General features: G+C 42.8%; 1 protein-coding gene across 2 annotated transcripts in view; it reads left to right on the top strand.

Annotated features, from left to right (window-relative positions):
• LOC128657328 (zinc finger protein OZF-like) overlaps window positions 1–22,967 on the top strand; it is a 162,367-nt gene continuing 139,400 nt past the window's right edge. For both annotated transcript variants that reach the window (XM_053711629.1, XM_053711630.1), the window contains exons 1-3: window positions 1–111; window positions 6,196–6,332; window positions 22,707–22,814. In XM_053711629.1, the coding sequence (XP_053567604.1) occupies window positions 6,281–6,332; window positions 22,707–22,814 (160 nt within the window). In that variant the 5' untranslated portion in view covers window positions 1–111; window positions 6,196–6,280. The remainder of the gene's footprint in view (window positions 112–6,195; window positions 6,333–22,706; window positions 22,815–22,967) is intronic.

The raw sequence follows: 22,967 nt of genomic DNA, 5'->3' as shown, positions 1-22,967 counted from the left end.
TGACGGGTTCCACATTCCGACGGGTTTGACGATTCGACAAGACACCGTCCTGTAGTTACTACTGTACGGAACAAGCTGCTAGCGCCTCAGCAATCTGTACGGTTGTTTTATGTAGGTAACTTTCTAATTGTTGATGTGTCTGTGTATAAAGCACTGTGGACATGCGCGTCACAACGAACCTCTTTTTAATAGTGACTATTTCTGACTAAGTTACTGCAGAGGAATTTATATGAGAGGCAGAGGGAACCATTGCATTAGGTGTCTGTATATAAGGTACTGGGCATTGGGTTAGGTGTGTGAGGCAGAGCAGAGGGAACCTCTCTATAATATGTTTGTGTATGAGAAAGAGGGGTGTGTGTGTGTGAGGCACAGGGGGCCACCATATTGTATATCTGTATATAATGTACTGGTGGGGACTGTTTTTGAGGTATAGGAAACCTCTCTATTATATGTATATCTTCGTTTAAAGTACTGGGGGGTGGGGGTATGAGGCAGAAGTATTCTGGGGAGGGGGGGGGGGGCTGTGTGTGGGGCCACAGGAGACCTCAATATTATATATCTGTACAGTATATAAGGTACTGAAAAGGGGGCTGTGTTTGTGAGGCACAGGGGACCACAGTGTGAGCGTATAACATAGTTATTTTCTGTGTTCTCTTTGTTTCTCTGTAGGATGTGCTGACTCTCAGCTGTGTAACCTACCAAGTCAGTAAATCAGCTATAGACTGATGTGTTATGCCTATAATATATGTGTGCAAATGTGTAATGTGTGTGCAATGTTGTTTAAGTATAACTGTATTAGTGTGTGTGTAACTGTATGTGTTTATACTGTGTGTGTGATAAATGTGTAATGTGTGTGAATTGTTGTTTTAGTATAACTGTTTTAGTGTGTGTAACTGTATGTGTTTATACTGTGTGTGTAATATATATGTGTGTGCAATGTTGTGTGTGTTTAACTATGTGTTTATACTGTGTGTGTGATAAATGTGTAGCAAATTGTGGAAGGAGCAGCACAAGTCCACTTTTCCACATGATATGTTGCTCTATATACGGCCTATAAACTGTGTTTTGCTCTTTATATTAGATTGTGGAGAAGTGCAGTACATATTAGGCAGAGGGACTATATCTGTATATGAGGTACTGGGGAGGAACTTTGTGTGTGCTTGTGCGGAGGGAACCTCTCTATAATATATATCTGTATATAAGGTACAGGGAGGGGCGGTGTGTGTTGCATGCATAGTCAAAGGGCTATTATAATCCCAGAGGCAGAACTTGAATTCACTTTCTGCAATGAGATTTTTTTTTTTTTTGTGAAAAATTTTCTGCAGGTCATTTTGCAATAAAATTAAATTTTAAATTAGGCAGTTACACTAAAGCACCAGTTTAATCGCAATGTGTTGATTAAGTAGAGAATTAAATAATTTTTAAAGTTTTATATAATATTGCAGACGTTGAAAATTAAATTGCAAATGAACTGCTTCCTTTTCTCTTGGTCTAACATCACATAATTATATGGTAAAAATGTAGTAATAAAAAGATGCATTGCTCACAAGAATGTCTTGCATTCAGAAGTCACAGCTTTACAGCCCGGAAAAGGCTAGGAGGGTGGCTTTGGAAAAAAATGAATGAGAGCCAGTCACAATCAATGCACTTGTGCTTTGTAACACTGGTCTGTATTTGATTGTTCTCTTCAAACAGCACTTTTCTCTGGCTGCCCTGTGTTAAGGAAAACTTACCCAGTGCAGCCAGGGCAACGCTCTGTTTGGAGAGGAGAGTCTAATGTGGAGCAGTTCTTCAAAGTGAACGCGTTAACTTTTCCTGCATACTTTCTGCAGACTAGCTGCATTTTCTGCAATGACATCTGAGATCACAGCATGTTCTGCCTTGGGAATTATAATGCAAACTTACATGGGTTAAACACATACTTAAAGCACTGCTAGAGGCCTGTGGTTATCCAGTTCTACGACTAGCACTGATCATTCGATAAGCGTCAGTTTCTGCACAGGACCAGCATTGTGCTGCAGGTCCTGAGCAGGACTTTAAAGGGATATGAAACCTAAACATTTTCTTTGGTGCTTCAGACAGAGCATACCATTTAAAAAAAGTTTCCAATTGACTTCTATTATCAAATTTGCTTTGTTCCCATCATGCTATTCCATAATGAAGAGATACCTAGGTAGGCACCTTAGGCACTATATGGCAGGAAATAGTGCTGCCATCTAGTGGTCTTACAAATGGATATTATTCTTGCAAAACTGCTGCCATATAGTGTTCCAGAAATGGTCTGACTCCTAAACATATGTCCCTCTATTTCAACAAATGATACCAAGAGAACAAAGAAAAATTGATAATATAAGTAAATTAGAAAATTGTTTAAAATTGTTTGCTCAATCTGAATCATGAAAGAAATGTGATTAACCATTGGTTAAACACATATCACTACAGTGTTGCTAGTGTTAATGAGTTGTTTTAACAGCATTTGAACACTATAATAGACGAATACCTCTTTATAATATTATATATCTGTATATAAGATGCTGCAGAAAGGGCTGTGTTTGTATGGAACCTCTAGTCTCTACTAAGGTTTTGAAGAAGTTGGCTCTGTTTGAGTGAGAGGGAACCTGTGTGTGATAATATCTATCTCTATAATGTACTGGGGAGGGGTCTGTATGTGTGAGAGGCAGAGGGAACATCTCTATAATATATATATTTCTATATAGAAGATACTGGTGCGTGGTCTGTGTATTTGTGAGGTAAAGGGAACTTTATATACACACACACACACATATATATATATATATATATATATATATATATATATATATATATAGTAAGCACATCAAGTTTGTTGTTTAAAATGTTTAGTTCTATGTAATAAAATAATATTGCAATATATTTGTATTGTTTATTTTGCCCCTTTTCATGTCATGTGGTTTTTTAAAAAAAAAAAAAAGCAATTTCTATTTCTAAGAAATTAGGAAGCACCCTGCTGACTTCTCAAGGCTAACTCAGCTACATATATGTCCCTAACTGGCTTTATCAGATAACAACTGCACTTTATACTAACTTTATGACCCTAGCTAGCCATGTTGTCTGTGGACTAAACCCCAGATTGGCTTCTCTAAATAACGAAAATGGTGGGCGGAGTTTGGCTATTCAAAAATAACTGCTGTAAAAAAGGACTTGGCTGATATGTTACTCTATAGCAATACAACAGGAATGTCCTGTAATTACAAGGTGTTTACTGTCCCTTTAAGTGATAGAAGCTCAGGCAGACAGAGTGATAAAAGCCCATTCGTCCCTGTGACACAGCCGAGACTTGAATCCTGGGAAGTCTGTTTAATTGAGGGAACTGCCGGGGTATAAATATCGCTTTTTTTTCCAACTCCAGGTGCCATTAAACAATGCTGGTGTTATGGAAAAATAATAAATGCAGTATAGTGTACAACTGTGCATGGGTACACAAGGGAATTCCAAAGAAATATCACCAATGTGGGCTTCTATTTTCATTAATTAATGCAAACTAAGTTGGTTTCTAAAAGTGCTAGGTCTAATGAAAATACAGCATACAGTTTGTGTGGGTAACTCACAGAAGAAATAAACACAATGGAATTAATATTCAAAACCAATTTTAAATGGTTGTAAACAGCTTCAGCACAAGGTTGTCAAATGGCTCAAATTAAAGGGTTAAAGTTTTGTAAATAGTAACATAAAAAAGCTATGTATTGTTAGAGAAGTTAAAGTCACGGTCTACTCCAGAATTTTTCTTGTTTAAAAAGATAGATAATCCCTTTATTACCCATTCTCCCTAAGGTTGATGCGGGAAGCCAGACGGGGACCGTTGCTCAGTGTGCCTAGAGCTTTATTACCCATTCCCCAGTTTTGCATAACCAGCATGGTTGTATTAATGCACATTTTACTTCTGTGATTACCTTGTATCTAAGCCTCTGCAGAATGCTAGGGGTGCTGAAAATAATCGATTTTGTGATGCATTGCAGTTCAGATCAATTCAGTTCAGATCCGAATCGATTCATGGGTCAGTGACGTCATTGCGCGACGTCACGTGACCACACCTGTCTCACAGAGCAGTATTCAGACGAGCCAACAGCATTTGTGTCTGGATCAATCTGTCCTTATGCTTTGAAGTGGTGTGCAGTTTTTATGGTTACACCCACCAGCTACACCACATCAGGACTTGCTGTGCACACTGCGCAGACATCTGAGATGGAGAGCACTCCAACAGACCCCCCCCCCCCCCCACACACACACACACACACACACAAATGTTCCGTCAGGAATTTTTATGACACATCTATCCTAAAGAGCCGACAGCAGCCTCATGTAAACAGTGAATCTTTTCTTGTATTATCGATTTACTGTTGTGGTCCCTGCTGCATGTTTGCTCTCTGTCATACCCCTAGTCCAAACAAGCATTTATGGGTCGCTATTAGATATAGTAAGTCAAGTTTTTTACAAAAATCACACAATTTATAATTTATTTTCAACATTTGAGGGGCAATTCTGTATGTATGTATATATGTATGTGTGTGTGTATATACCTGGGCAATAAGTAAATCCAAAATAGAAAGAGTCCCAGAGGCAAAGTTCCGTAAATAAAAAATTGTATCTGTATTTTCTCATAACGTAAAACATTCCAGGAGGGTCTTCAGTGCACTTAGTAAAACAGCAGTACTGAACGTTAACATGTTTCAGCTAAGAAGCCGTAATCATAACTAAAACAGAACATTTGTGTAACATATTTAAAAGAAATACTTGCAGCTGATTGGCCATTAGTAAGCCAAATCATGTGTGCGACTGTGCAAGGAACAGAGCACACCTGTTTCAGCAACCTGCTGGTCCAAATTGCCAAAGTTTTTAAAGCTCTGTGAGTTGAGAATACTCCAACCCGGTGGAAACTTGTAATAGACCGGATACGGCTTACTAAAAAGAGTCACTGAAGCCGCAGCTGTTTTTTCCAGAAGTTTATGGAAACACGCCAAAGACACGGCACAGTGTATGCTGACCGGGACAGATCGGTAAAGAGGTATCACACACCCCGAATTATGTTTCCTCATTTGGGGCTTTAAATGGCATAATGAAAGTTGAGTTTGCTGAACAGTTGTAGTCAGTGTGTCAGGATACTTTTTTGATGCTCAATATCACTGCATCTGTTTGCATTATACGATGAATAACCAGCATTTTATTTCCTTTATCAGGCTCTGCAGCTTAAATTGAAGCAGGTTATAAGAGGACGTACTTACCTCGTCAACCTCTAAATATATGACCATACTTGAGAGGTTAACCTGCTACCAGTGCTGAACTATAAAAGTTAGCCACATAGTTTGTAACGTGGCCGGACTTTGTGATATATACTGCTACATATAAGTCTTCTTATCTTTGTGACAACCCAGTTTATATGGGGCTAAACTTATGTTGCAATGTTTAGTGTATTGATGTTAGGGGCTAAATGCCCATCTTACATTATTTGTTAAATTACAGAAATACTTGCATAGGTTTGTCTCTATTATGTAGTGATGCATCACTTAAATATCCAACACTTTCTATCTGACGTTAATAAATGTCTCTGTATTATAGCATTGTTTTGACTGCCGTTCCTTAATTATATGTGGTGGATACATTTCTCCCCCTGGTGACCTGCTGAGCAATAGCAAGAGTGCTGAAATCCCTATCTTTCTAAAATATACTACTAATAATTTGTTATATTATTATTATAGGGTCTGCACCGCTATTTTGAAGTGTTTAAAAGTACGCTAAATAGCCCCCTTATTCCAGTTGTTTTGAAAGACATGCATTTTAGCCAATCAGTGCTTACTCCTAGGTAACTCCACGTGCATGTGCACAATGTTATCTATAGCACAAATGAACTAACGCCCTCTAGCTGTGACAAACTGTCAAAATGCCCTGAGATAAGAGGGGGCCTTCAAGGGCTTAGAAATTAGCATATGAGCCTACGTAGGATTAGCTTTTAACAAAGAAAATACCAAGAGAACAAAGCAAATTTGATGATAAAAGTAAATTAGAAAGTTTTTTTTTTTTAAATTGCATGTCCTATCTGAATCATGAAAGTTTAATTTTGACTGGACTGTCCCTTTAATGTATACCAAATATGATAATGAACTGTACATGAGACTCTCTCTCTTTTTCTCTCTCTGTGTTGGGGCTCCTGTTACTATGAAGATAACGTACAATACACGTCACTGCGTTTGTCCGTAAAGGGGAAACATAAGAATATCTGACAAATTCAGTTGTGCTGAACAAGACAATGTCTGACAAGACCGAGAACCAAACCTCAGACCCTCCTGATGCACACAGAGGTAAGCAGGATGTCACATGCATGTCACCTGGTTTTGTCATCAGAATGGAATAAGATTTACATTAACTAACCGGAAACCTCTGTGATCTGATCATCTTAAAGGGACATGGGGGTTGATAGTATATATTGGTAATGTACAGAAGTCTCATCTTGTTGTTAATGACCAGATCGGCACTATGTGCTCATATCCTGTCTCTGCGTAAAGAGCGCTTGTTGGTAGGTAAGCTCCATGCATAGTGTACCTACTAAGCAGCTATTGCACATGTTGCCAATTTCTTATATACAAAATGTCTAAAGATGTTTTTTTTTTAGGCACCTGGCATTGCAGAATGTCTTACTCTGGTGTGCTTAAATTGTACAACACCAGCTGATGAAATCAGAGTGCAATCTATACATGACAGCAGTGCTTGTCATCAGAGTATACTGAAGTAGGCTCACACGCATGCTCTATAAATGGCAGCAGTGTTTGTCAGGAGAGCATACTGAGGTAGGCCTAGAAGCGCATGCTATATATAGCAGCAGTGCTTATCATGAGAGCATACTCAGGTAGGTTTAGAGCACACTCTATACATGGCAGCAGTGTTTGTCATGAGAGCATACTGAGGTAGAACAGGAGCGTACTCTATTCATAGCAGCAGTGCTTGTCGTGAGACCATACAGAGGTAGGCACAGAAGCACTGTCAATAAATGGGAGAAGTGTTTGTCATGAGATCATACTGAGAAAGGCTCAGGAGCGCTCTACATATGACTGAAGTGTTTGTCATGAGATCATGCTGAAGTAGGCACAGCAGCATGCTCTATATATTGCAGCAGTGATTATCATGAGACAAGGCTCAGGAGCGCACTCTATACATGGCATGAGGTAGAACAGGAGCGTGGTTTATATATGGCGGCAGTGCTTGTCGTTAGACCATATAGCGGTAGGCACAGGAGCACTGTCAATATATGGGAGAAGTGTTGGTGATGAGATCATACTGAAGTAGGCACAGCAGCATGCTGTATATATTGTCATGAGACAAGACTCAGGAGCGCACTCTATATATGGTAGCACTGCTTGTCATGAAAGCATACTGAGGTAGAACGGGAGCGTGCTTTATATATAGCAGCAGTGCTTGTCGTTAGACCATATAGAGGTAGGCACAAGAGCACTGTCTTTATATGGCAAAAAGGTTTAAAGTCCAGAGCACTATGAATAAGCATCTGTTTATTAAAGCATAACAGACAGGTAGATGTGCACATGTTATGCTTTAATAAACAGATGCTTATTCATAGTGCTGTGGACTCTACACATTTTTGCTATACCTGTTAGAAGCCTTGGCCGTGGCTCCAGTCCTGCGTGCACTACCCCAGATGGGAGTTCCAGGTGCTGAGCTTAACATTATCTGTTGTGTCTATATATGGGAGAAGTGTTTGTCATGAGAGCATACTGAGGAAGGTTCAGGAGCGCTCTCTATATATGACAGCAGTATGTTTGTCCTGAGATCATACTGAGGTAGGCTCAGGATCATGCTCTACTGTGAAAAAAGGTTGTTGCTTCACATATAGGAGAGATCTCACCATAGGTAACAGATTCGCACCCATGCAAATAAAGAAACAGAATGACAAAGACAAACCTGGCTTACATGAAAAGAGGTGTTCAAATGTAGCAACAGTACCTGTAATTCATGAGAGCACCTGTCTGTGGGAGATGGCTTTAGCTGTGAGAACACTGGGGAAGAATTCTAACATGACACGAGGCTCACCTGTAGGGCCACTTACACAGTCTACCTACAAATGTGCTCACAGTGTAAAATTCAATATGTGGGCCTCACTACACATGAGACCAGAGTACATATAAGAGAACACCTTAACAGCATTAAGGAGGGTACCTTGACTACACCACCATTTATACAGCATTTAAAAAATGTACGTTAAAAATCTTCCAATTATGTATGTTGAACCATAATAGAACAGATCGGTAGGAAAGACAGAAGGGGAGATCGGGAGAGTATATTGTCAGAGAAACATATTGTATATTTAAAATGGATACTAAGTATCCAAAGGGGCTGAATTCCGAATTTGACCAGTGATAGCCTACTGGAATATAGTTTGTTTTTGGGAGGAAATTTAGAATTTTAGCTCCGCAACTTTAGTGGGGACTTTTCCTTCAGACACTCACCCTGAATATGCATACAATCCCTGAATAGCCGTACAATCCAGGTAAAAATACATGTCCGTAACAGATTGTATTCTTAAAGGTTAATTACTTCATATACATATATGGTAACCGTAATGGTTGCGGTTTAGTATGTTATGACAGCTAAGGCTACCCCCCACCCCCCTACTACATGGCTCACTCCCTGCTACATTAGATTTGGCCATTTCATGACTTATGGGATCTCCCAGATGCATGGTATGTGTTGTTTTGCTGTGTACACTTGGTCATGGAAGAGCTGATCTATGGCCGGGCTCCTGAAACTCCCGGTTGGCCATATTACAACGCACACCTGCATAACCTCTCTCAGGCTGGCCGGGCTCCTGGAACTCCCGGTCAGCCACAGAACACCAGGACACCTGCTAACTTTACCCCTGGTCGCTCCAGCGGCCCTTTGCCCCAGAGCTCCGCTCTTTTGGGGATTGGTAACGAATCATGCCGCTTTTTGGACACCCTGGAAGTGCCTGCCGCTCCCCCGGGATCACCATGAAACCATCACACCTGGGTCCTGGGATTCTGTGGGACTATAACTGCTATGGAGGCGCCGGTCTGTCTGGAGGGGTGTGAATGGCTGGAGAATAGTGGGATTGTCTTATCAAGATGAGCTTTGTGTATTAAAGGAGTGTATGTTTTACAATAAAATCAGTTCCCGTTTCACCTGAATGCTAGTATGTCTAGTTATTTGGGTGGGCTCCTGCTAAAATCACTTTCCTGGGCTACATAGCAGCATAGTTCCAAGCAGAAGAAGGACCCTCTGGCAGAGCTACCTAGTCTGGGTAGCCGGAGTCTGCCACAGGGTGGGACCCTGAATACTGGTGCTGTCAGGCATCAGGGGTAGCTACAGGCTGTGGTCACTTGCCAGCTACATAGCTGCAGTCGGCAGGAAGGAAGCAGGACCTGTTTGGCGGAGCTACCAAGTTGGGGTATCCGGGGTATCCGTCACATTGGCTGGCAGTGGTGGGATCTGCTTCTTTCACACAGTTTCTGCTGACAGAGGAGATGTGCCACAGTAGCTGGTAACTATGGGAACCGAGCTCCTAAGGAGAGTACAGGAGGCGCTGGCCCAGCTGGACAGTCCTAGTTCTTATTGAGACTGGCTGGCCCAAAGGGAACTTATCCGCTGGCGACTCTGGAGGGAGGCTCTTCAACAAGAGCAGGGCTATCGAGTAACAACCCTCCCCTCTGATGACGAAGATTATTGGCTCCAGTGGAAGTTACGAGTACCTTGCCTGGGAGGACAGCCCAGGGAGGAATGGCTGTCTGAATTAGATGGACTGGTCAAGGATGAGATGGTGCTGGATGACAGCTACAGGCCCCTCCGATGGTATGCTATGCAATTGTGGCCATGGCTGGGTGATGGTGTCCCCACAGAGGGCTTTGGCTATGGCGGCCCTGGATTACTATTTGAACTAATGGCAAAGGAGTGGAGACTTAAGGACATTTGTGAGTACCGAGGGAGCCTGCTGAGTTTCTCAGGGGTACCCTGGCTGAAAGACTATTTGGATTATATATGTGGCCAGGAATTGGAGATGGAACAGAGATACAAATGACTGCTAGATTGCATTAAACAGCATGCCACAGAGCCTGCAGGGAACTACGATACAGCAGTCTGGGAATCATGGAGGTTGGCCTCTGAGGAGTGGCAACCGAGCATAAGCGACAACAAGCTGCTAGATACAGATCAGCAGCCTGGCCCCGAGCTTATGGACTTGGACAAGGGAGCCACCCCAGCAGAAGCGCTGGCAACAGGGCAGAGAGCCACCAGCTTCTGCCCAGCCCCTGCAGCAGCTCCGGAAAATCAGGGACAGGAGGTAGTCGGTCTCAATCCCCAGTGGCAGAGCCATCCCCTGGGAACGGAGGTAGTCGTCCTCCCTCCCTTTACACAAAACCCCTTCCTGGGAGAGGAGACAGTTGGTCTCTCTCCCCAGCGGCAGAGCCAGGAGTAGGGAGAGGATAAAGTCGGTCTCCCCAGCGGCAAAGCCATCCCCTGGGAGCGGAGGTAGTTGTCCTCCCTCCCCTTATGCAGAACCCCTTCCTGGGAGAAGAGACAGTCAGTCTCTCTCCCCAGCGGCAGAGCCAGGAGCCGGGAGAGGAGACAGTCAGTCTCTCTCCCCAGCGGCAGAGCTAGGTACAGGGCGAGGAGACAGTCGGTCTCCCTCCCCAGCGGCAGAGCCATCCCCTAGGAGCGGAGTTAGTCGTCCTCCCTCCCTTTATGCAGAACCCCTTCCTGGGAGAGGAGACAGCCGGTCTCTATCCCCAGTGCTAGAGCAATCCCCTGGGAGCGGAGGTAGTCGTCCTCCCTCCCCTTGCGCAGAACCCTTTCTTGGGAGAGGAGACAGTCGGTCTCACTACCCAGCGGCAGAGCCACCCCCTGGGAGTGGAGGTAGTCATCCTCCCTCCCCTTTCACAGAACGCCTTGCAGGGAGAGGTGGATGTCGATAACTCTCCCCAGCAGCAGAACCCCTTCCTGGGGGAGGAGACAGTCAGCCTCCCTCCCCATCGGCAGAGCAGTTTCCCATGGAGTGGAGGTAGCAGACCTTCCTCCCCAGCGGTAGATCTCCTTCTTGGGAGAAGAGACAGATGGTCTCTCCCCTCAGTAGCTTGTCAGGGTCTCTACCCTTTTCTCGTCCCGGAATATTTCTCACAGGGGGGTACCCGCTCATGCAGTTGGTGCTACAAGTTTGGGCACCCAAGTTTTGCCTGCCCCACCAATGAGCAACTTCCACCTACAACTGGGAAACCGGCAATGGCTTTGTTGGATACCCACCCCTGCATTTGGTGCCACCAGTTTGGGCACCCGAGTCTTGCCTGCCCCACCAAGGAGCAACCTCAACCTACAGTCTGGGGTGGGGATACAGCTAGAAAATCGGAACTGGCTTTGTTTGTGGGTGGGTCAGCCGTAACTCAACAGAGTGTCACAGAGGGAGGCAGTGTGGCCATGGAACTTAAGGACACTGGAACTTGTGGGAGAACAACTGTTTGGGAGCCGGCCTTGGCAAACTTGTTTGGGACGTTTCATTGTGTAACTGTCCCTGCGCCTAGGGCGCAGGGGATAGACGCCAGCAAGAACCCCCAGGAGGCCCCAAGCCCAGGAGAGATGGGATAACCTCTACCAGCTACCGAGACGTGGAGGGCCACCGTCGGACAGCCCCAGGCCGACCCATTAAGGGTCTAGCCGGGTCTGCCGAACTGGAGGGGGGGGAGATGTCACGGATACCAGACAGCTAAGGCTACCCCCCTACTACATGGCTCACACCCTGTTACCTGTCACCTGTTACCCTGTTAGATTTGGCCATTTAATGGCTTATGGGATCTCCCAGATGCGTGCTATGTGTTGTTTTGCTGTGTACACTTGGTCATGGAAGAGCTGATCTATGACCGGGAAAACTCCTCCTAGGCTGGCCGGGCTCCTGGAACTCCCGGTTGGCCGCCTTACAATGGACACCCACATAACCCCTCTCAGGCTGGCTGTGCTCCTGGAATTCCCGGTCGGCCATAGAACAGCAGGACACCTGCTAACTTTACCCTAGTCGCTCCAGCGGCCCTTTTCCCCAGAGCTCCGCTCTTTTGGGGATTCGTAGCCCCTAGGGAGGACAAGAGGTGGGGGGGATTACCGGAGGGGACTACCTTTTGTGAACCGGGGGTTTTGGACGAGCCTATCCCAATAACTTCAACGGGCTGTATCTCCGGTCCCCAGTAACGAATCACGCCACTTTTTAGACTGTGGCATCCGAGGACCGAGAGCTTTCAAACACCCTGGAAGCGCTCCCCCAGGATCACCCCGAAACCGTCACACCTGGTTCCTGGGATTCTGTGGGACTATTGCTGCTGTGGAGGCGCTGGTCTGTCTGGAGGGGCGTGAATGGCTGGAAAATTGTGGGATTGTCCAGTGTCTTATCAAGATAAGCTTTGTGTATAAAATGAGTGTATGTTTTACAATAAAATCGGCTCCTGTTTCACCTGAATGCTAGTATGTCTAGTTATTTGGGTGGGCTCCTGCTAAAATCACTTTCCTGGGCTACATAGCAGCCTGTTCCAGGCAGATGAAGGACCCTCTGGCAGAGCTACCTAGTCTGGTTAGCCGGAGTCTGCCACAGTGCGGGACCCTGAATACTGGTGCTGTCGGGCATCAGGGGTAGCTACAAGCTGTGGTCACTTGCCAGCTACATAGCTGCAGTCGGCAGGGAGGAAGCAGGACCTGTTTGGCGGAGCTACACAGTTGGGGTAGCCGGGGTATTCGTCACACACTGGAGGCTCACCAGAGAGTAACCATTAATATGGACACAATGATATTGATGGACATGAGTAGTTAACCCTAAGTGGAGTTTGCGTTATATAAACTTATATTGGAATTCTCCATATATTAAAGAGTTGTAACGTGGGAGCTATTATGAAATACCATTTAACTTTGTCTGTAGTGTTAAAAAGGCATTTGAACCGACTAATAATAGGTATATAAGTATATTTAATGCTACAAGTGAATAGGAGAATTAGGTTCAGATATTTCACTTTGAGCTTTTTGATGATATGTTTTATCTTACTAATTATCGATGCTAAGTGCACAACTGAACATGTCACCTCCCCTTTACAGCTAGACTACACCTTTTGTTTGCTTTTAACGAATCAGTGAGTCAGCCACTATAAAGGAAGTGAGCTTAAGAGTATAGGTACAGCTAAGACTACGGCCTATGCCGAAACGCGTCAGATGATCTCAGTAGGAAATAAAGAAATTTGTTTTAACCAGCTCCGAGTGCTCCTCCACATTGTCCTTATATCCTAGGCTCAGGAGTGCTCTCTCTATATGGCAGCAGTGTTTGTCATGAGAGCATACTGAAGTAGGCATAGCAGCATGCTCTATATATATATATATATATATATAGCAGCAGTATTTGTCATGAGAGCATACTGAGGTAGGGTCAGGAGTGCTCTCTGTATATGGCAGCAGTGTTTGACATAAGAAAATACTGAGGTAGGGTCAGGAGCGCTCTCTGTATATGGCAGCGTTGTTTGACTTAAGAACATACTGAGGTTTGCTCAGGAGCATTCTCTATATATGTCAGCAGTACTTGTGATAAGAGCATACTGATGTAGGCACAGGAGAGTGCTCTATATATGGCAGCAATGTTTGTTATGAGAGCATACTGAGTTGGGTACAGGAGCATGCGCTATTTATGGCAGCAGTGATTGTCATGAGAGCATACTGAGGTAGGCACAGGAGTGTGCTGTATATATGGCAGCAGTCTTTGTCATAAGAGGATACAGAATTGGACTCAGGAGCGCACTCTATATATGGCAGCAAAGTTTGTCATGAGAGCATACAGAGTTAGGCACAGGATGTTACTGAGGTGTTCAGTTATTCTAGTAGCAAGGGTGCAGGTGGACATACCCACATAGTAAATGTTACAATCACAGCTTAAACAATAGATTACGTTTTTTGTTTGCTATTAATGTAATTGTTGTATTTGTGTGTTTTCCCAAAACAGTCTATAGTATCAGTTTTTTTTGACCATGTGTTGGCAGGTAGAACATGTACCACAGGCTATGGAGAATGCTACTGGAATAACTGAACATCTCAGTAACATCCATAATGCCAGAAAGGCATTAGAAAAAGGAAAATGGAAAATTAATAACCACTGTGGCCAAACACTTTCTGACACATCACAATGCTAATTCTAAAGCTCTAAAATGCTGGGAGCTACATACAATTAAATGTGGTATCAGAGGGGGAGATGCCCATAAATCACTACTACAAAAAGAGACAAAATGGATATTCCTTATGAATAGTCCCCCCCCCCATGGAATGAATGACAGTAACAATTACTGGGTATATTTATAAATCAAGGATCTTGAAATAAGCAATGCTGTGTAAAAGATGTATTCTATTGCTGAAAAACAGTTAAGTTGCTTTATTTAACATCTAACACCTCAGTATAATAGTATAACATCTTAACCCTACAGCGTAACATGTTGGATTATTATCCTTGTATTTGCCCATAAGAGTATAATAGGGGAGTAGGATCTGATGTGAATGGTTAATATTATCCACATGACCGGACTGTCTATACTTCCTTAGTCCTCGATCAGGTAGCCTTATTACATAAATACTGTTTTGACTTTGGTCATAGAGTTAGAATGGACGTACATCAATCACTCGACGGCAACCGTGGCACACTAAACAGACCAGATATCTTCAGCGATGCTCACAGGCTGCTGAACGGCAGTGGAGGAAATCATGCACCTGTGCTGATTTCCAACATTATAGATTCACCCTTAAGTCCTACAACTCTGCGCTCAGCCTGACCAAACAAGTCTATTTCTCCTCCCTTGTGTCATCTCACACATCCAACCCCAGAAAACTGTTCTCAACCTTTAACTCCCTTCTACGTCCGCCTGCCCCCCGCCCACTACCAACCTCACTGCTCAAATTATTGCTGATCACTTCAAAAATAAAATTGACACCATTAGAAAAGAGATCTGCACCTCGCACCCCGCAAACCCAGCGATCCTACCCACCCCTTCTGCTAACAAAAATCTATGCTACTTCCCTCCTGTAACAGAGGAAGAAGTCTCTGCACTCCTATCCTTGGCTTATCTCACAACCTGCCCACTTGACCCTATTCCTTCACAACTTATTCCCTCTCTCTCTGCTTCACTAACCCCTACCCTAACTCATCTCTTTAACCAATCTCTCACTGCTGGCACATTTCCTGACACATTCAAGCATGCGTTAATCATACCAATCCTAAAAAAGCCCTCGCTTGACCCCTCCACGCCTTCTAACTATCGACCGGTCTCCTTACTTCCCTTTCCTTCAAAATTATTGGAACGACTAGTCTATAATCGGCAAACTCAATTTCTCACAACTAACTCCTTACTTGATCCACTACAATCTGGTTTCCGCCCTAAACACTCAACAGAAACCGCTCTTCCTAAAGTAACAAATGACTTGTTATTAGCTGAAGCAAAAGGCCATTACTCCTTACTAATTCTTCTTGACCTGTCCGCAGCTTTTGACACAGTTGACCATCCTCTCCTCCTAAAATTACTACATTCATTTGGCATCAAAGAAACAGCCCTCTCCTGGTTTGCATCATATCTTTCAAACCACTCGTTTTCAGTTTCCTTTAACAACATATCTTGTGATCCTATGCCTCTCTCAGTTGGAGTACCGCAAGGCTCTGTCTTGGGCCCCTTGCTTTTCTTTCTTTATACATCCTGCCTTGGAAAACGTATAGCCTCCTTTGGATTCCAGTACCACCTATATACTGATGATACCCAAATCTATCTTTCCTCTCCTGATATCTCTCCCTCTTTACTCAACCAGATTTCTGACTGCCTCTCTGCAATTTTCTCTTGGATATCTTCACACTACCTCCAACTCAATCTGTCCAAAACTGAGCTGCTTCTTATCCCCCCCCCCCCCTTCGAGACATCCAACACCTGACATTTCTCTGATGGTTGGAGACTCTATTCTCAACACCTCACCCCAGGTCAGCTGCCTTGGGGTTACACTAGACTCAGAACTCACATTCAACCCACATATACAAGCGCTTACCAAATCCTGCCATTCACACCTACGCAACATTTCAAGAATTTGTCCCTTCCTTACTCAAAAAACTACAAAAATACTTATTCATTCCCTCATTTTATCACGCATTGATTATTGCAATCTACTCCTAAATGGCCTTCCAAAACACCGCCTCTCCTCCCTCCAATCTATTATGAATGCTTCTGCTAGACTCATTCACCTAAGTCAACGATCTACAGCTGCTCCGCTCTGCCAGTCTCTACACTGGCTCCCCATACACTCCAGAATACAATTTAAAGTATTAGTCCTAACCTACAAAGCTCTCAACAGTCTAACTTCCAACTATATTTCCTCTCTCTCATTGTGAAATGTTCCCCATCCCATCTTCTACGATCAACCTCTGACCTACGTCTCTACATATATATATAGCAGCAGTATTTGTCATGAGAGCATACTGAGGTAGGGTCAGGAGTGCTCTCTGTATATGGCAGCAGTGTTTGACATAAGAAAATACTGAGGTAGGGTCAGGAGCGCTCTCTGTATATGGCAGCGTTGTTTGACTTAAGAACATACTGAGGTTTGCTCAGGAGCATTCTCTATATATGTCAGCAGTACTTGTGATAAGAGCATACTGATGTAGGCACAGGAGAGTGCTCTATATATGGCAGCAATGTTTGTTATGAGAGCATACTGAGTTGGGTACAGGAGCATGCGCTATTTATGGCAGCAGTGATTGTCATGAGAGCATACTGAGGTAGGCACAGGAGTGTGCTGTATATATGGCAGCAGTCTTTGTCATAAGAGGATACAGAATTGGACTCAGGAGCGCACTCTATATATGGCAGCAAAGTTTGTCATGAGAGCATACAGAGTTAGGCACAGGATGTTACTGAGGTGTTCAGTTATTCTAGTAGCAAGGGTGCAGGTGGACATACCCACATAGTAAATGTTACAATCACAGCTTAAACAATAGATTACGTTTTTTGTTTGCTATTAATGTAATTGTTGTATTTGTGTGTTTTCCCAAAACAGTCTATAGTATCAGTTTTTTTTGACCATGTGTTGGCAGGTAGAACATGTACCACAGGCTATGGAGAATGCTACTGGAATAACTGAACATCTCAGTAACATCCATAATGCCAGAAAGGCATTAGAAAAAGGAAAATGGAAAATTAATAACCACTGTGGCCAAACACTTTCTGACACATCACAATGCTAATTCTAAAGCTCTAAAATGCTGGGAGCTACATACAATTAAATGTGGTATCAGAGGGGGAGATGCCCATAAATCACTACTACAAAAAGAGACAAAATGGATATTCCTTATGAATAGTCCCCCCCCCCATGGAATGAATGACAGTAACAATTACTGGGTATATTTATAAATCAAGGATCTTGAAATAAGCAATGCTGTGTAAAAGATGTATTCTATTGCTGAAAAACAGTTAAGTTGCTTTATTTAACATCTAACACCTCAGTATAATAGTATAACATCTTAACCCTACAGCGTAACATGTTGGATTATTATCCTTGTATTTGCCCATAAGAGTATAATAGGGGAGTAGGATCTGATGTGAATGGTTAATATTATCCACATGACCGGACTGTCTATACTTCCTTAGTCCTCGATCAGGTAGCCTTATTACATAAATACTGTTTTGACTTTGGTCATAGAGTTAGAATGGACGTACATCAATCACTCGACGGCAACCGTGGCACACTAAACAGACCAGATATCTTCAGCGATGCTCACAGGCTGCTGAACGGCAGTGGAGGAAATCATGCACCTGTGCTGATTTCCAACATTATAGATTCACCCTTAAGTCCTACAACTCTGCGCTCAGCCTGACCAAACAAGTCTATTTCTCCTCCCTTGTGTCATCTCACACATCCAACCCCAGAAAACTGTTCTCAACCTTTAACTCCCTTCTACGTCCGCCTGCCCCCCGCCCACTACCAACCTCACTGCTCAAATTATTGCTGATCACTTCAAAAATAAAATTGACACCATTAGAAAAGAGATCTGCACCTCGCACCCCGCAAACCCAGCGATCCTACCCACCCCTTCTGCTAACAAAAATCTATGCTACTTCCCTCCTGTAACAGAGGAAGAAGTCTCTGCACTCCTATCCTTGGCTTATCTCACAACCTGCCCACTTGACCCTATTCCTTCACAACTTATTCCCTCTCTCTCTGCTTCACTAACCCCTACCCTAACTCATCTCTTTAACCAATCTCTCACTGCTGGCACATTTCCTGACACATTCAAGCATGCGTTAATCATACCAATCCTAAAAAAGCCCTCGCTTGACCCCTCCACGCCTTCTAACTATCGACCGGTCTCCTTACTTCCCTTTCCTTCAAAATTATTGGAACGACTAGTCTATAATCGGCAAACTCAATTTCTCACAACTAACTCCTTACTTGATCCACTACAATCTGGTTTCCGCCCTAAACACTCAACAGAAACCGCTCTTCCTAAAGTAACAAATGACTTGTTATTAGCTGAAGCAAAAGGCCATTACTCCTTACTAATTCTTCTTGACCTGTCCGCAGCTTTTGACACAGTTGACCATCCTCTCCTCCTAAAATTACTACATTCATTTGGCATCAAAGAAACAGCCCTCTCCTGGTTTGCATCATATCTTTCAAACCACTCGTTTTCAGTTTCCTTTAACAACATATCTTGTGATCCTATGCCTCTCTCAGTTGGAGTACCGCAAGGCTCTGTCTTGGGCCCCTTGCTTTTCTTTCTTTATACATCCTGCCTTGGAAAACGTATAGCCTCCTTTGGATTCCAGTACCACCTATATACTGATGATACCCAAATCTATCTTTCCTCTCCTGATATCTCTCCCTCTTTACTCAACCAGATTTCTGACTGCCTCTCTGCAATTTTCTCTTGGATATCTTCACACTACCTCCAACTCAATCTGTCCAAAACTGAGCTGCTTCTTATCCCCCCCCCCCCCCTTCGAGACATCCAACACCTGACATTTCTCTGATGGTTGGAGACTCTATTCTCAACACCTCACCCCAGGTCAGCTGCCTTGGGGTTACACTAGACTCAGAACTCACATTCAACCCACATATACAAGCGCTTACCAAATCCTGCCATTCACACCTACGCAACATTTCAAGAATTTGTCCCTTCCTTACTCAAAAAACTACAAAAATACTTATTCATTCCCTCATTTTATCACGCATTGATTATTGCAATCTACTCCTAAATGGCCTTCCAAAACACCGCCTCTCCTCCCTCCAATCTATTATGAATGCTTCTGCTAGACTCATTCACCTAAGTCAACGATCTACAGCTGCTCCGCTCTGCCAGTCTCTACACTGGCTCCCCATACACTCCAGAATACAATTTAAAGTATTAGTCCTAACCTACAAAGCTCTCAACAGTCTAACTTCCAACTATATTTCCTCTCTCTCATTGTGAAATGTTCCCCATCCCATCTTCTACGATCAACCTCTGACCTACGTCTCTACACTCCTGTTATCTCTACATCCCACTCCTGCCTTCAAGACTTTGCACTTGCTGCTCCTGTCCTCTGGAACTCTCTACCCTGCTCCATTAGACTGTCTCCAACCTTGTATAGCTTCAGACGATCCTTGAAAACCCACCTATTCAGAGAGGCGTACCATCTCTCCACCATCCTGCATCCGAACCAAACTAATACATGTACATGAACTGCCTGACTCACTGATGCAAATACAACCGGTGTAACAAGCTACCCCAACCTTATGTCTCTGCACCCTAAACCTATAGACTGTGAGCTCTCCGGAGAAGAGCCCTCTTCCACCTGTACTGGATTTGTTTTGTTATGTTTTGTATTTTATCACAAATCTTTGTCATTGTATACCCCTATCACTGTACCCAGCACTACGGAATTTGGCGGCGCTATACAAATAAATTATAATAATAATAATAATGGAGGAGCAGGCACTGACGTGATTGGTCAGTTACTGTCACGTGATCAGACTTTGTATATACTGCTTCAGTCCTCAATCAGCTAGCCCTGTAACGCACACATCTTTGTAATAGGAAATCTATAAACCCTTAGTCCTCTTTCAGGTAGTAACTAACCGGACCAATGGGGAAGAGGGCGAGAACGGATGCCAAGCACTGATTGGTCCCCTCCGGTTTTTAAATTTCTGGCTTTGGCGTGAGTTATTTTCCAAATTCTTTTGAACATACATGCTTGGCAAAGGCCCGTATACGGGCCAAAACATGTAGCAGTTCTTTTCCCTTTTTTCATCTTTTTTCCTAGTCTTTTTTTTCCCTTTTTTCATCTTTGTGAAACCTGTCTGCATACCCCCAACTGATGCCGACGTAACCAGCTATCGGCCAAGAATACTGGGGGCATTGCTGTAAGCTACTTATCTTTTTTTTTTTGGAGCTTACTAGTTTCCTAGTGTGGTGTTTGGTGTTTAAATAGGTGTAGGCTCTTAGAACCAAGGTATCCACCATCTACTATGGTGTTTAACTGTGTGTAGGTTCTTAGAACCAAGGTATCTACCATTTTTAACAAGTTTAATTAAAGATTAAGTTTTAAATCTTATATATTCTAAGGGAGCTGATTGTGCAATCACAAACTCTTATGTGTCATGCCTCAGGGTTTGACGTCCTGACCATATAACATACTGAGATAGTCACAAGTTAAGTTGGATCAAGGAGTTAGATATATACGCGTGACTACACTATTCCAAGATGCTGGTTTATTTTGGCCCATAGTTGGTACCTGTTAACCTTTTAAATTGCGGGGGGAAAGTATTCATGGCTGTGCTACTATACTTATTTTTTTATTATTTAAATCATATTATATAAAACCTGTGCCAATTTCTTCCCAAAAGTGATTCTGTGATGCTGTAAGTGGCTGCATTTAATACAAAGCGTGATTTTATTATCTAGATTATTAGGCTTAAAGGGCCATGATACCCAAATGTTGTAGCACTTGAAAGTGTTGCAGCATAGCTGTAAAAAGCTGACTAGAAAATATCACCTGAACATCTCTATGTAAAAAAAGAAAGATATTTTACCTCAACAGTTCCTCAGAAGCCACATCCCATTGTGCAGGACTTCTAAGCAGCAAATCAGTATGCCTGTCCCGGGACAGCTAAGGGGTTGAGCCTCGTGCACTCTCATGTTATTTCCCTATTCAGTTTAAGGAAGTTTACTATGAAATCTCATGAGAGTTAAGTGAAATCTCATGAGATCACAGTAAAAGAGTTCATGACCTCAGGACTGCTGATGCTGATTGGCTGCAGTTCATTTCTTCATATTTTTTTTTTTTTTTACCTGCAGCTGGGAAGCAGCTGAGTTTAACTTTTTACACAGAACTTACTCTGCTGAGCTGAGGAGATTGTGAGGTAAAATATCTTCCTTTTTTACATAGAGATGCTCAGGTGATATTTTCCTGTCCGCTTTTTACAGTTATACTGCATCGGTTTCAAGTGACTTAGCATATGAGTACAGGTGGCCCTCGTTTTACAACGGTTCAATTTACACAGATTCAGAATAACAACCTTTTTTTCCAGTCATGTGACTGCTATTGAAAAGCATTAAGAAGCAGTGCATTTATTAAAATAGCCAGTAGGTGGAGCTGTCCGCTTGTGTTGCAGCAAAGCCAAGCAAGCTGAAATTAATCAGTTTAACCAGACCTGAGCTATCGAGCAGATTTCTAAGGAACAAGATCTTCCTGTCTATAAATCAGTCCAGTTTGGAATGCATAGAAAGAACTGTTTGCAGAAGAATGCAAGTGAAGTCTGTGTTGTGTGATTATTTTATTAGGTTTACAATGCTGTTTAGCAAATGTTTTTGTTCATTTAACTTAGTTTAATTATATATTCTGTATTGTGTGATTATTTTATTACGTTTATAATGCTGTTTAGCATTTAAAGTCTTCATTTCAAAGCTTTAAAAATAATGTATTAGGTGTTACTTATGACAATTTTGAGAGGGGCCTGGAACCTAACTCCCTCACTTCCTATTGACTTACATTATGAACTGGGTTTCAATTTACAACGGTTTCAATTTACAACCATCCCTTCTGGAACCTAACCCCGGCGTAAACTGAGGGCTACCTGTATTATGTCCCTTTAAAGGGCCATTATACACTCATTTTTTCTTTGCATAAATGTTTTGTAGATGATCTATTTATAAAGCCCATAAAGTTTTTTTTTTTTTTTTTTTTTTTTTTAAATGTATAATTTTGCTTATTTTTAAAGAACATTGCTCTGATTTTCAGACTCCTAACCAAGCCCCAAAGTTTTATTTGAATACCGTCAGCTACCTTCTCCAGCTTGCTCCTGTTTGTGTAAAGGGTCTTTTCATATGCAAAAGAAGGGGGAGGGGGGGCAGTGTCTTATTTCCCTCTTGCAGTGGGCTTTCCAACTACCTTTTCAACAGAGCTAAACTGAAAGCTTCTAAGTACGTTTTTAAACCATTTTATACTGGATTTTTATATCAGTATCTGTGCATCTTATTTTTTATAGTAGTGTCTATTACATACAGTTATATGAAAATGACTGTCCCTTTAAGGATATTATTGTAAAACAAAAAAAAAAAACATACAAACTTCTGTTATATAAGTTTATGTTACACCGTGTACTGTGCACTATGAGTTAACTTCCTGCTGTAATTACAGAGCGTCTAGAGGAAAACCCGGGCACTGGGCTATTAAATTTGAAGGAAGAGGATGAGACAGATGACATGAATAGTCATCAGACTGAAATACATTGGTCCCTCCCTGCCGGTGAGTAGTAATACGTGAGAGTCTGCTGGGGCTGTGCACACAGTTACTTACTGCTCTCCCTTGTAGTTTACGGTCTCGTTTATAAGCGCAGATAACAAAATGAGTTTAACCCTTGTTTAGTTCACGTTGTGGTTTTATACTTCAATATAGAGG

This window comes from Bombina bombina, chromosome 4, assembly GCF_027579735.1.
Source record: "Bombina bombina isolate aBomBom1 chromosome 4, aBomBom1.pri, whole genome shotgun sequence".
NCBI classification, from domain to species: domain Eukaryota; kingdom Metazoa; phylum Chordata; class Amphibia; order Anura; family Bombinatoridae; genus Bombina; species Bombina bombina.
This window is presented reverse-complemented; position numbering and strand designations above follow the sequence as displayed.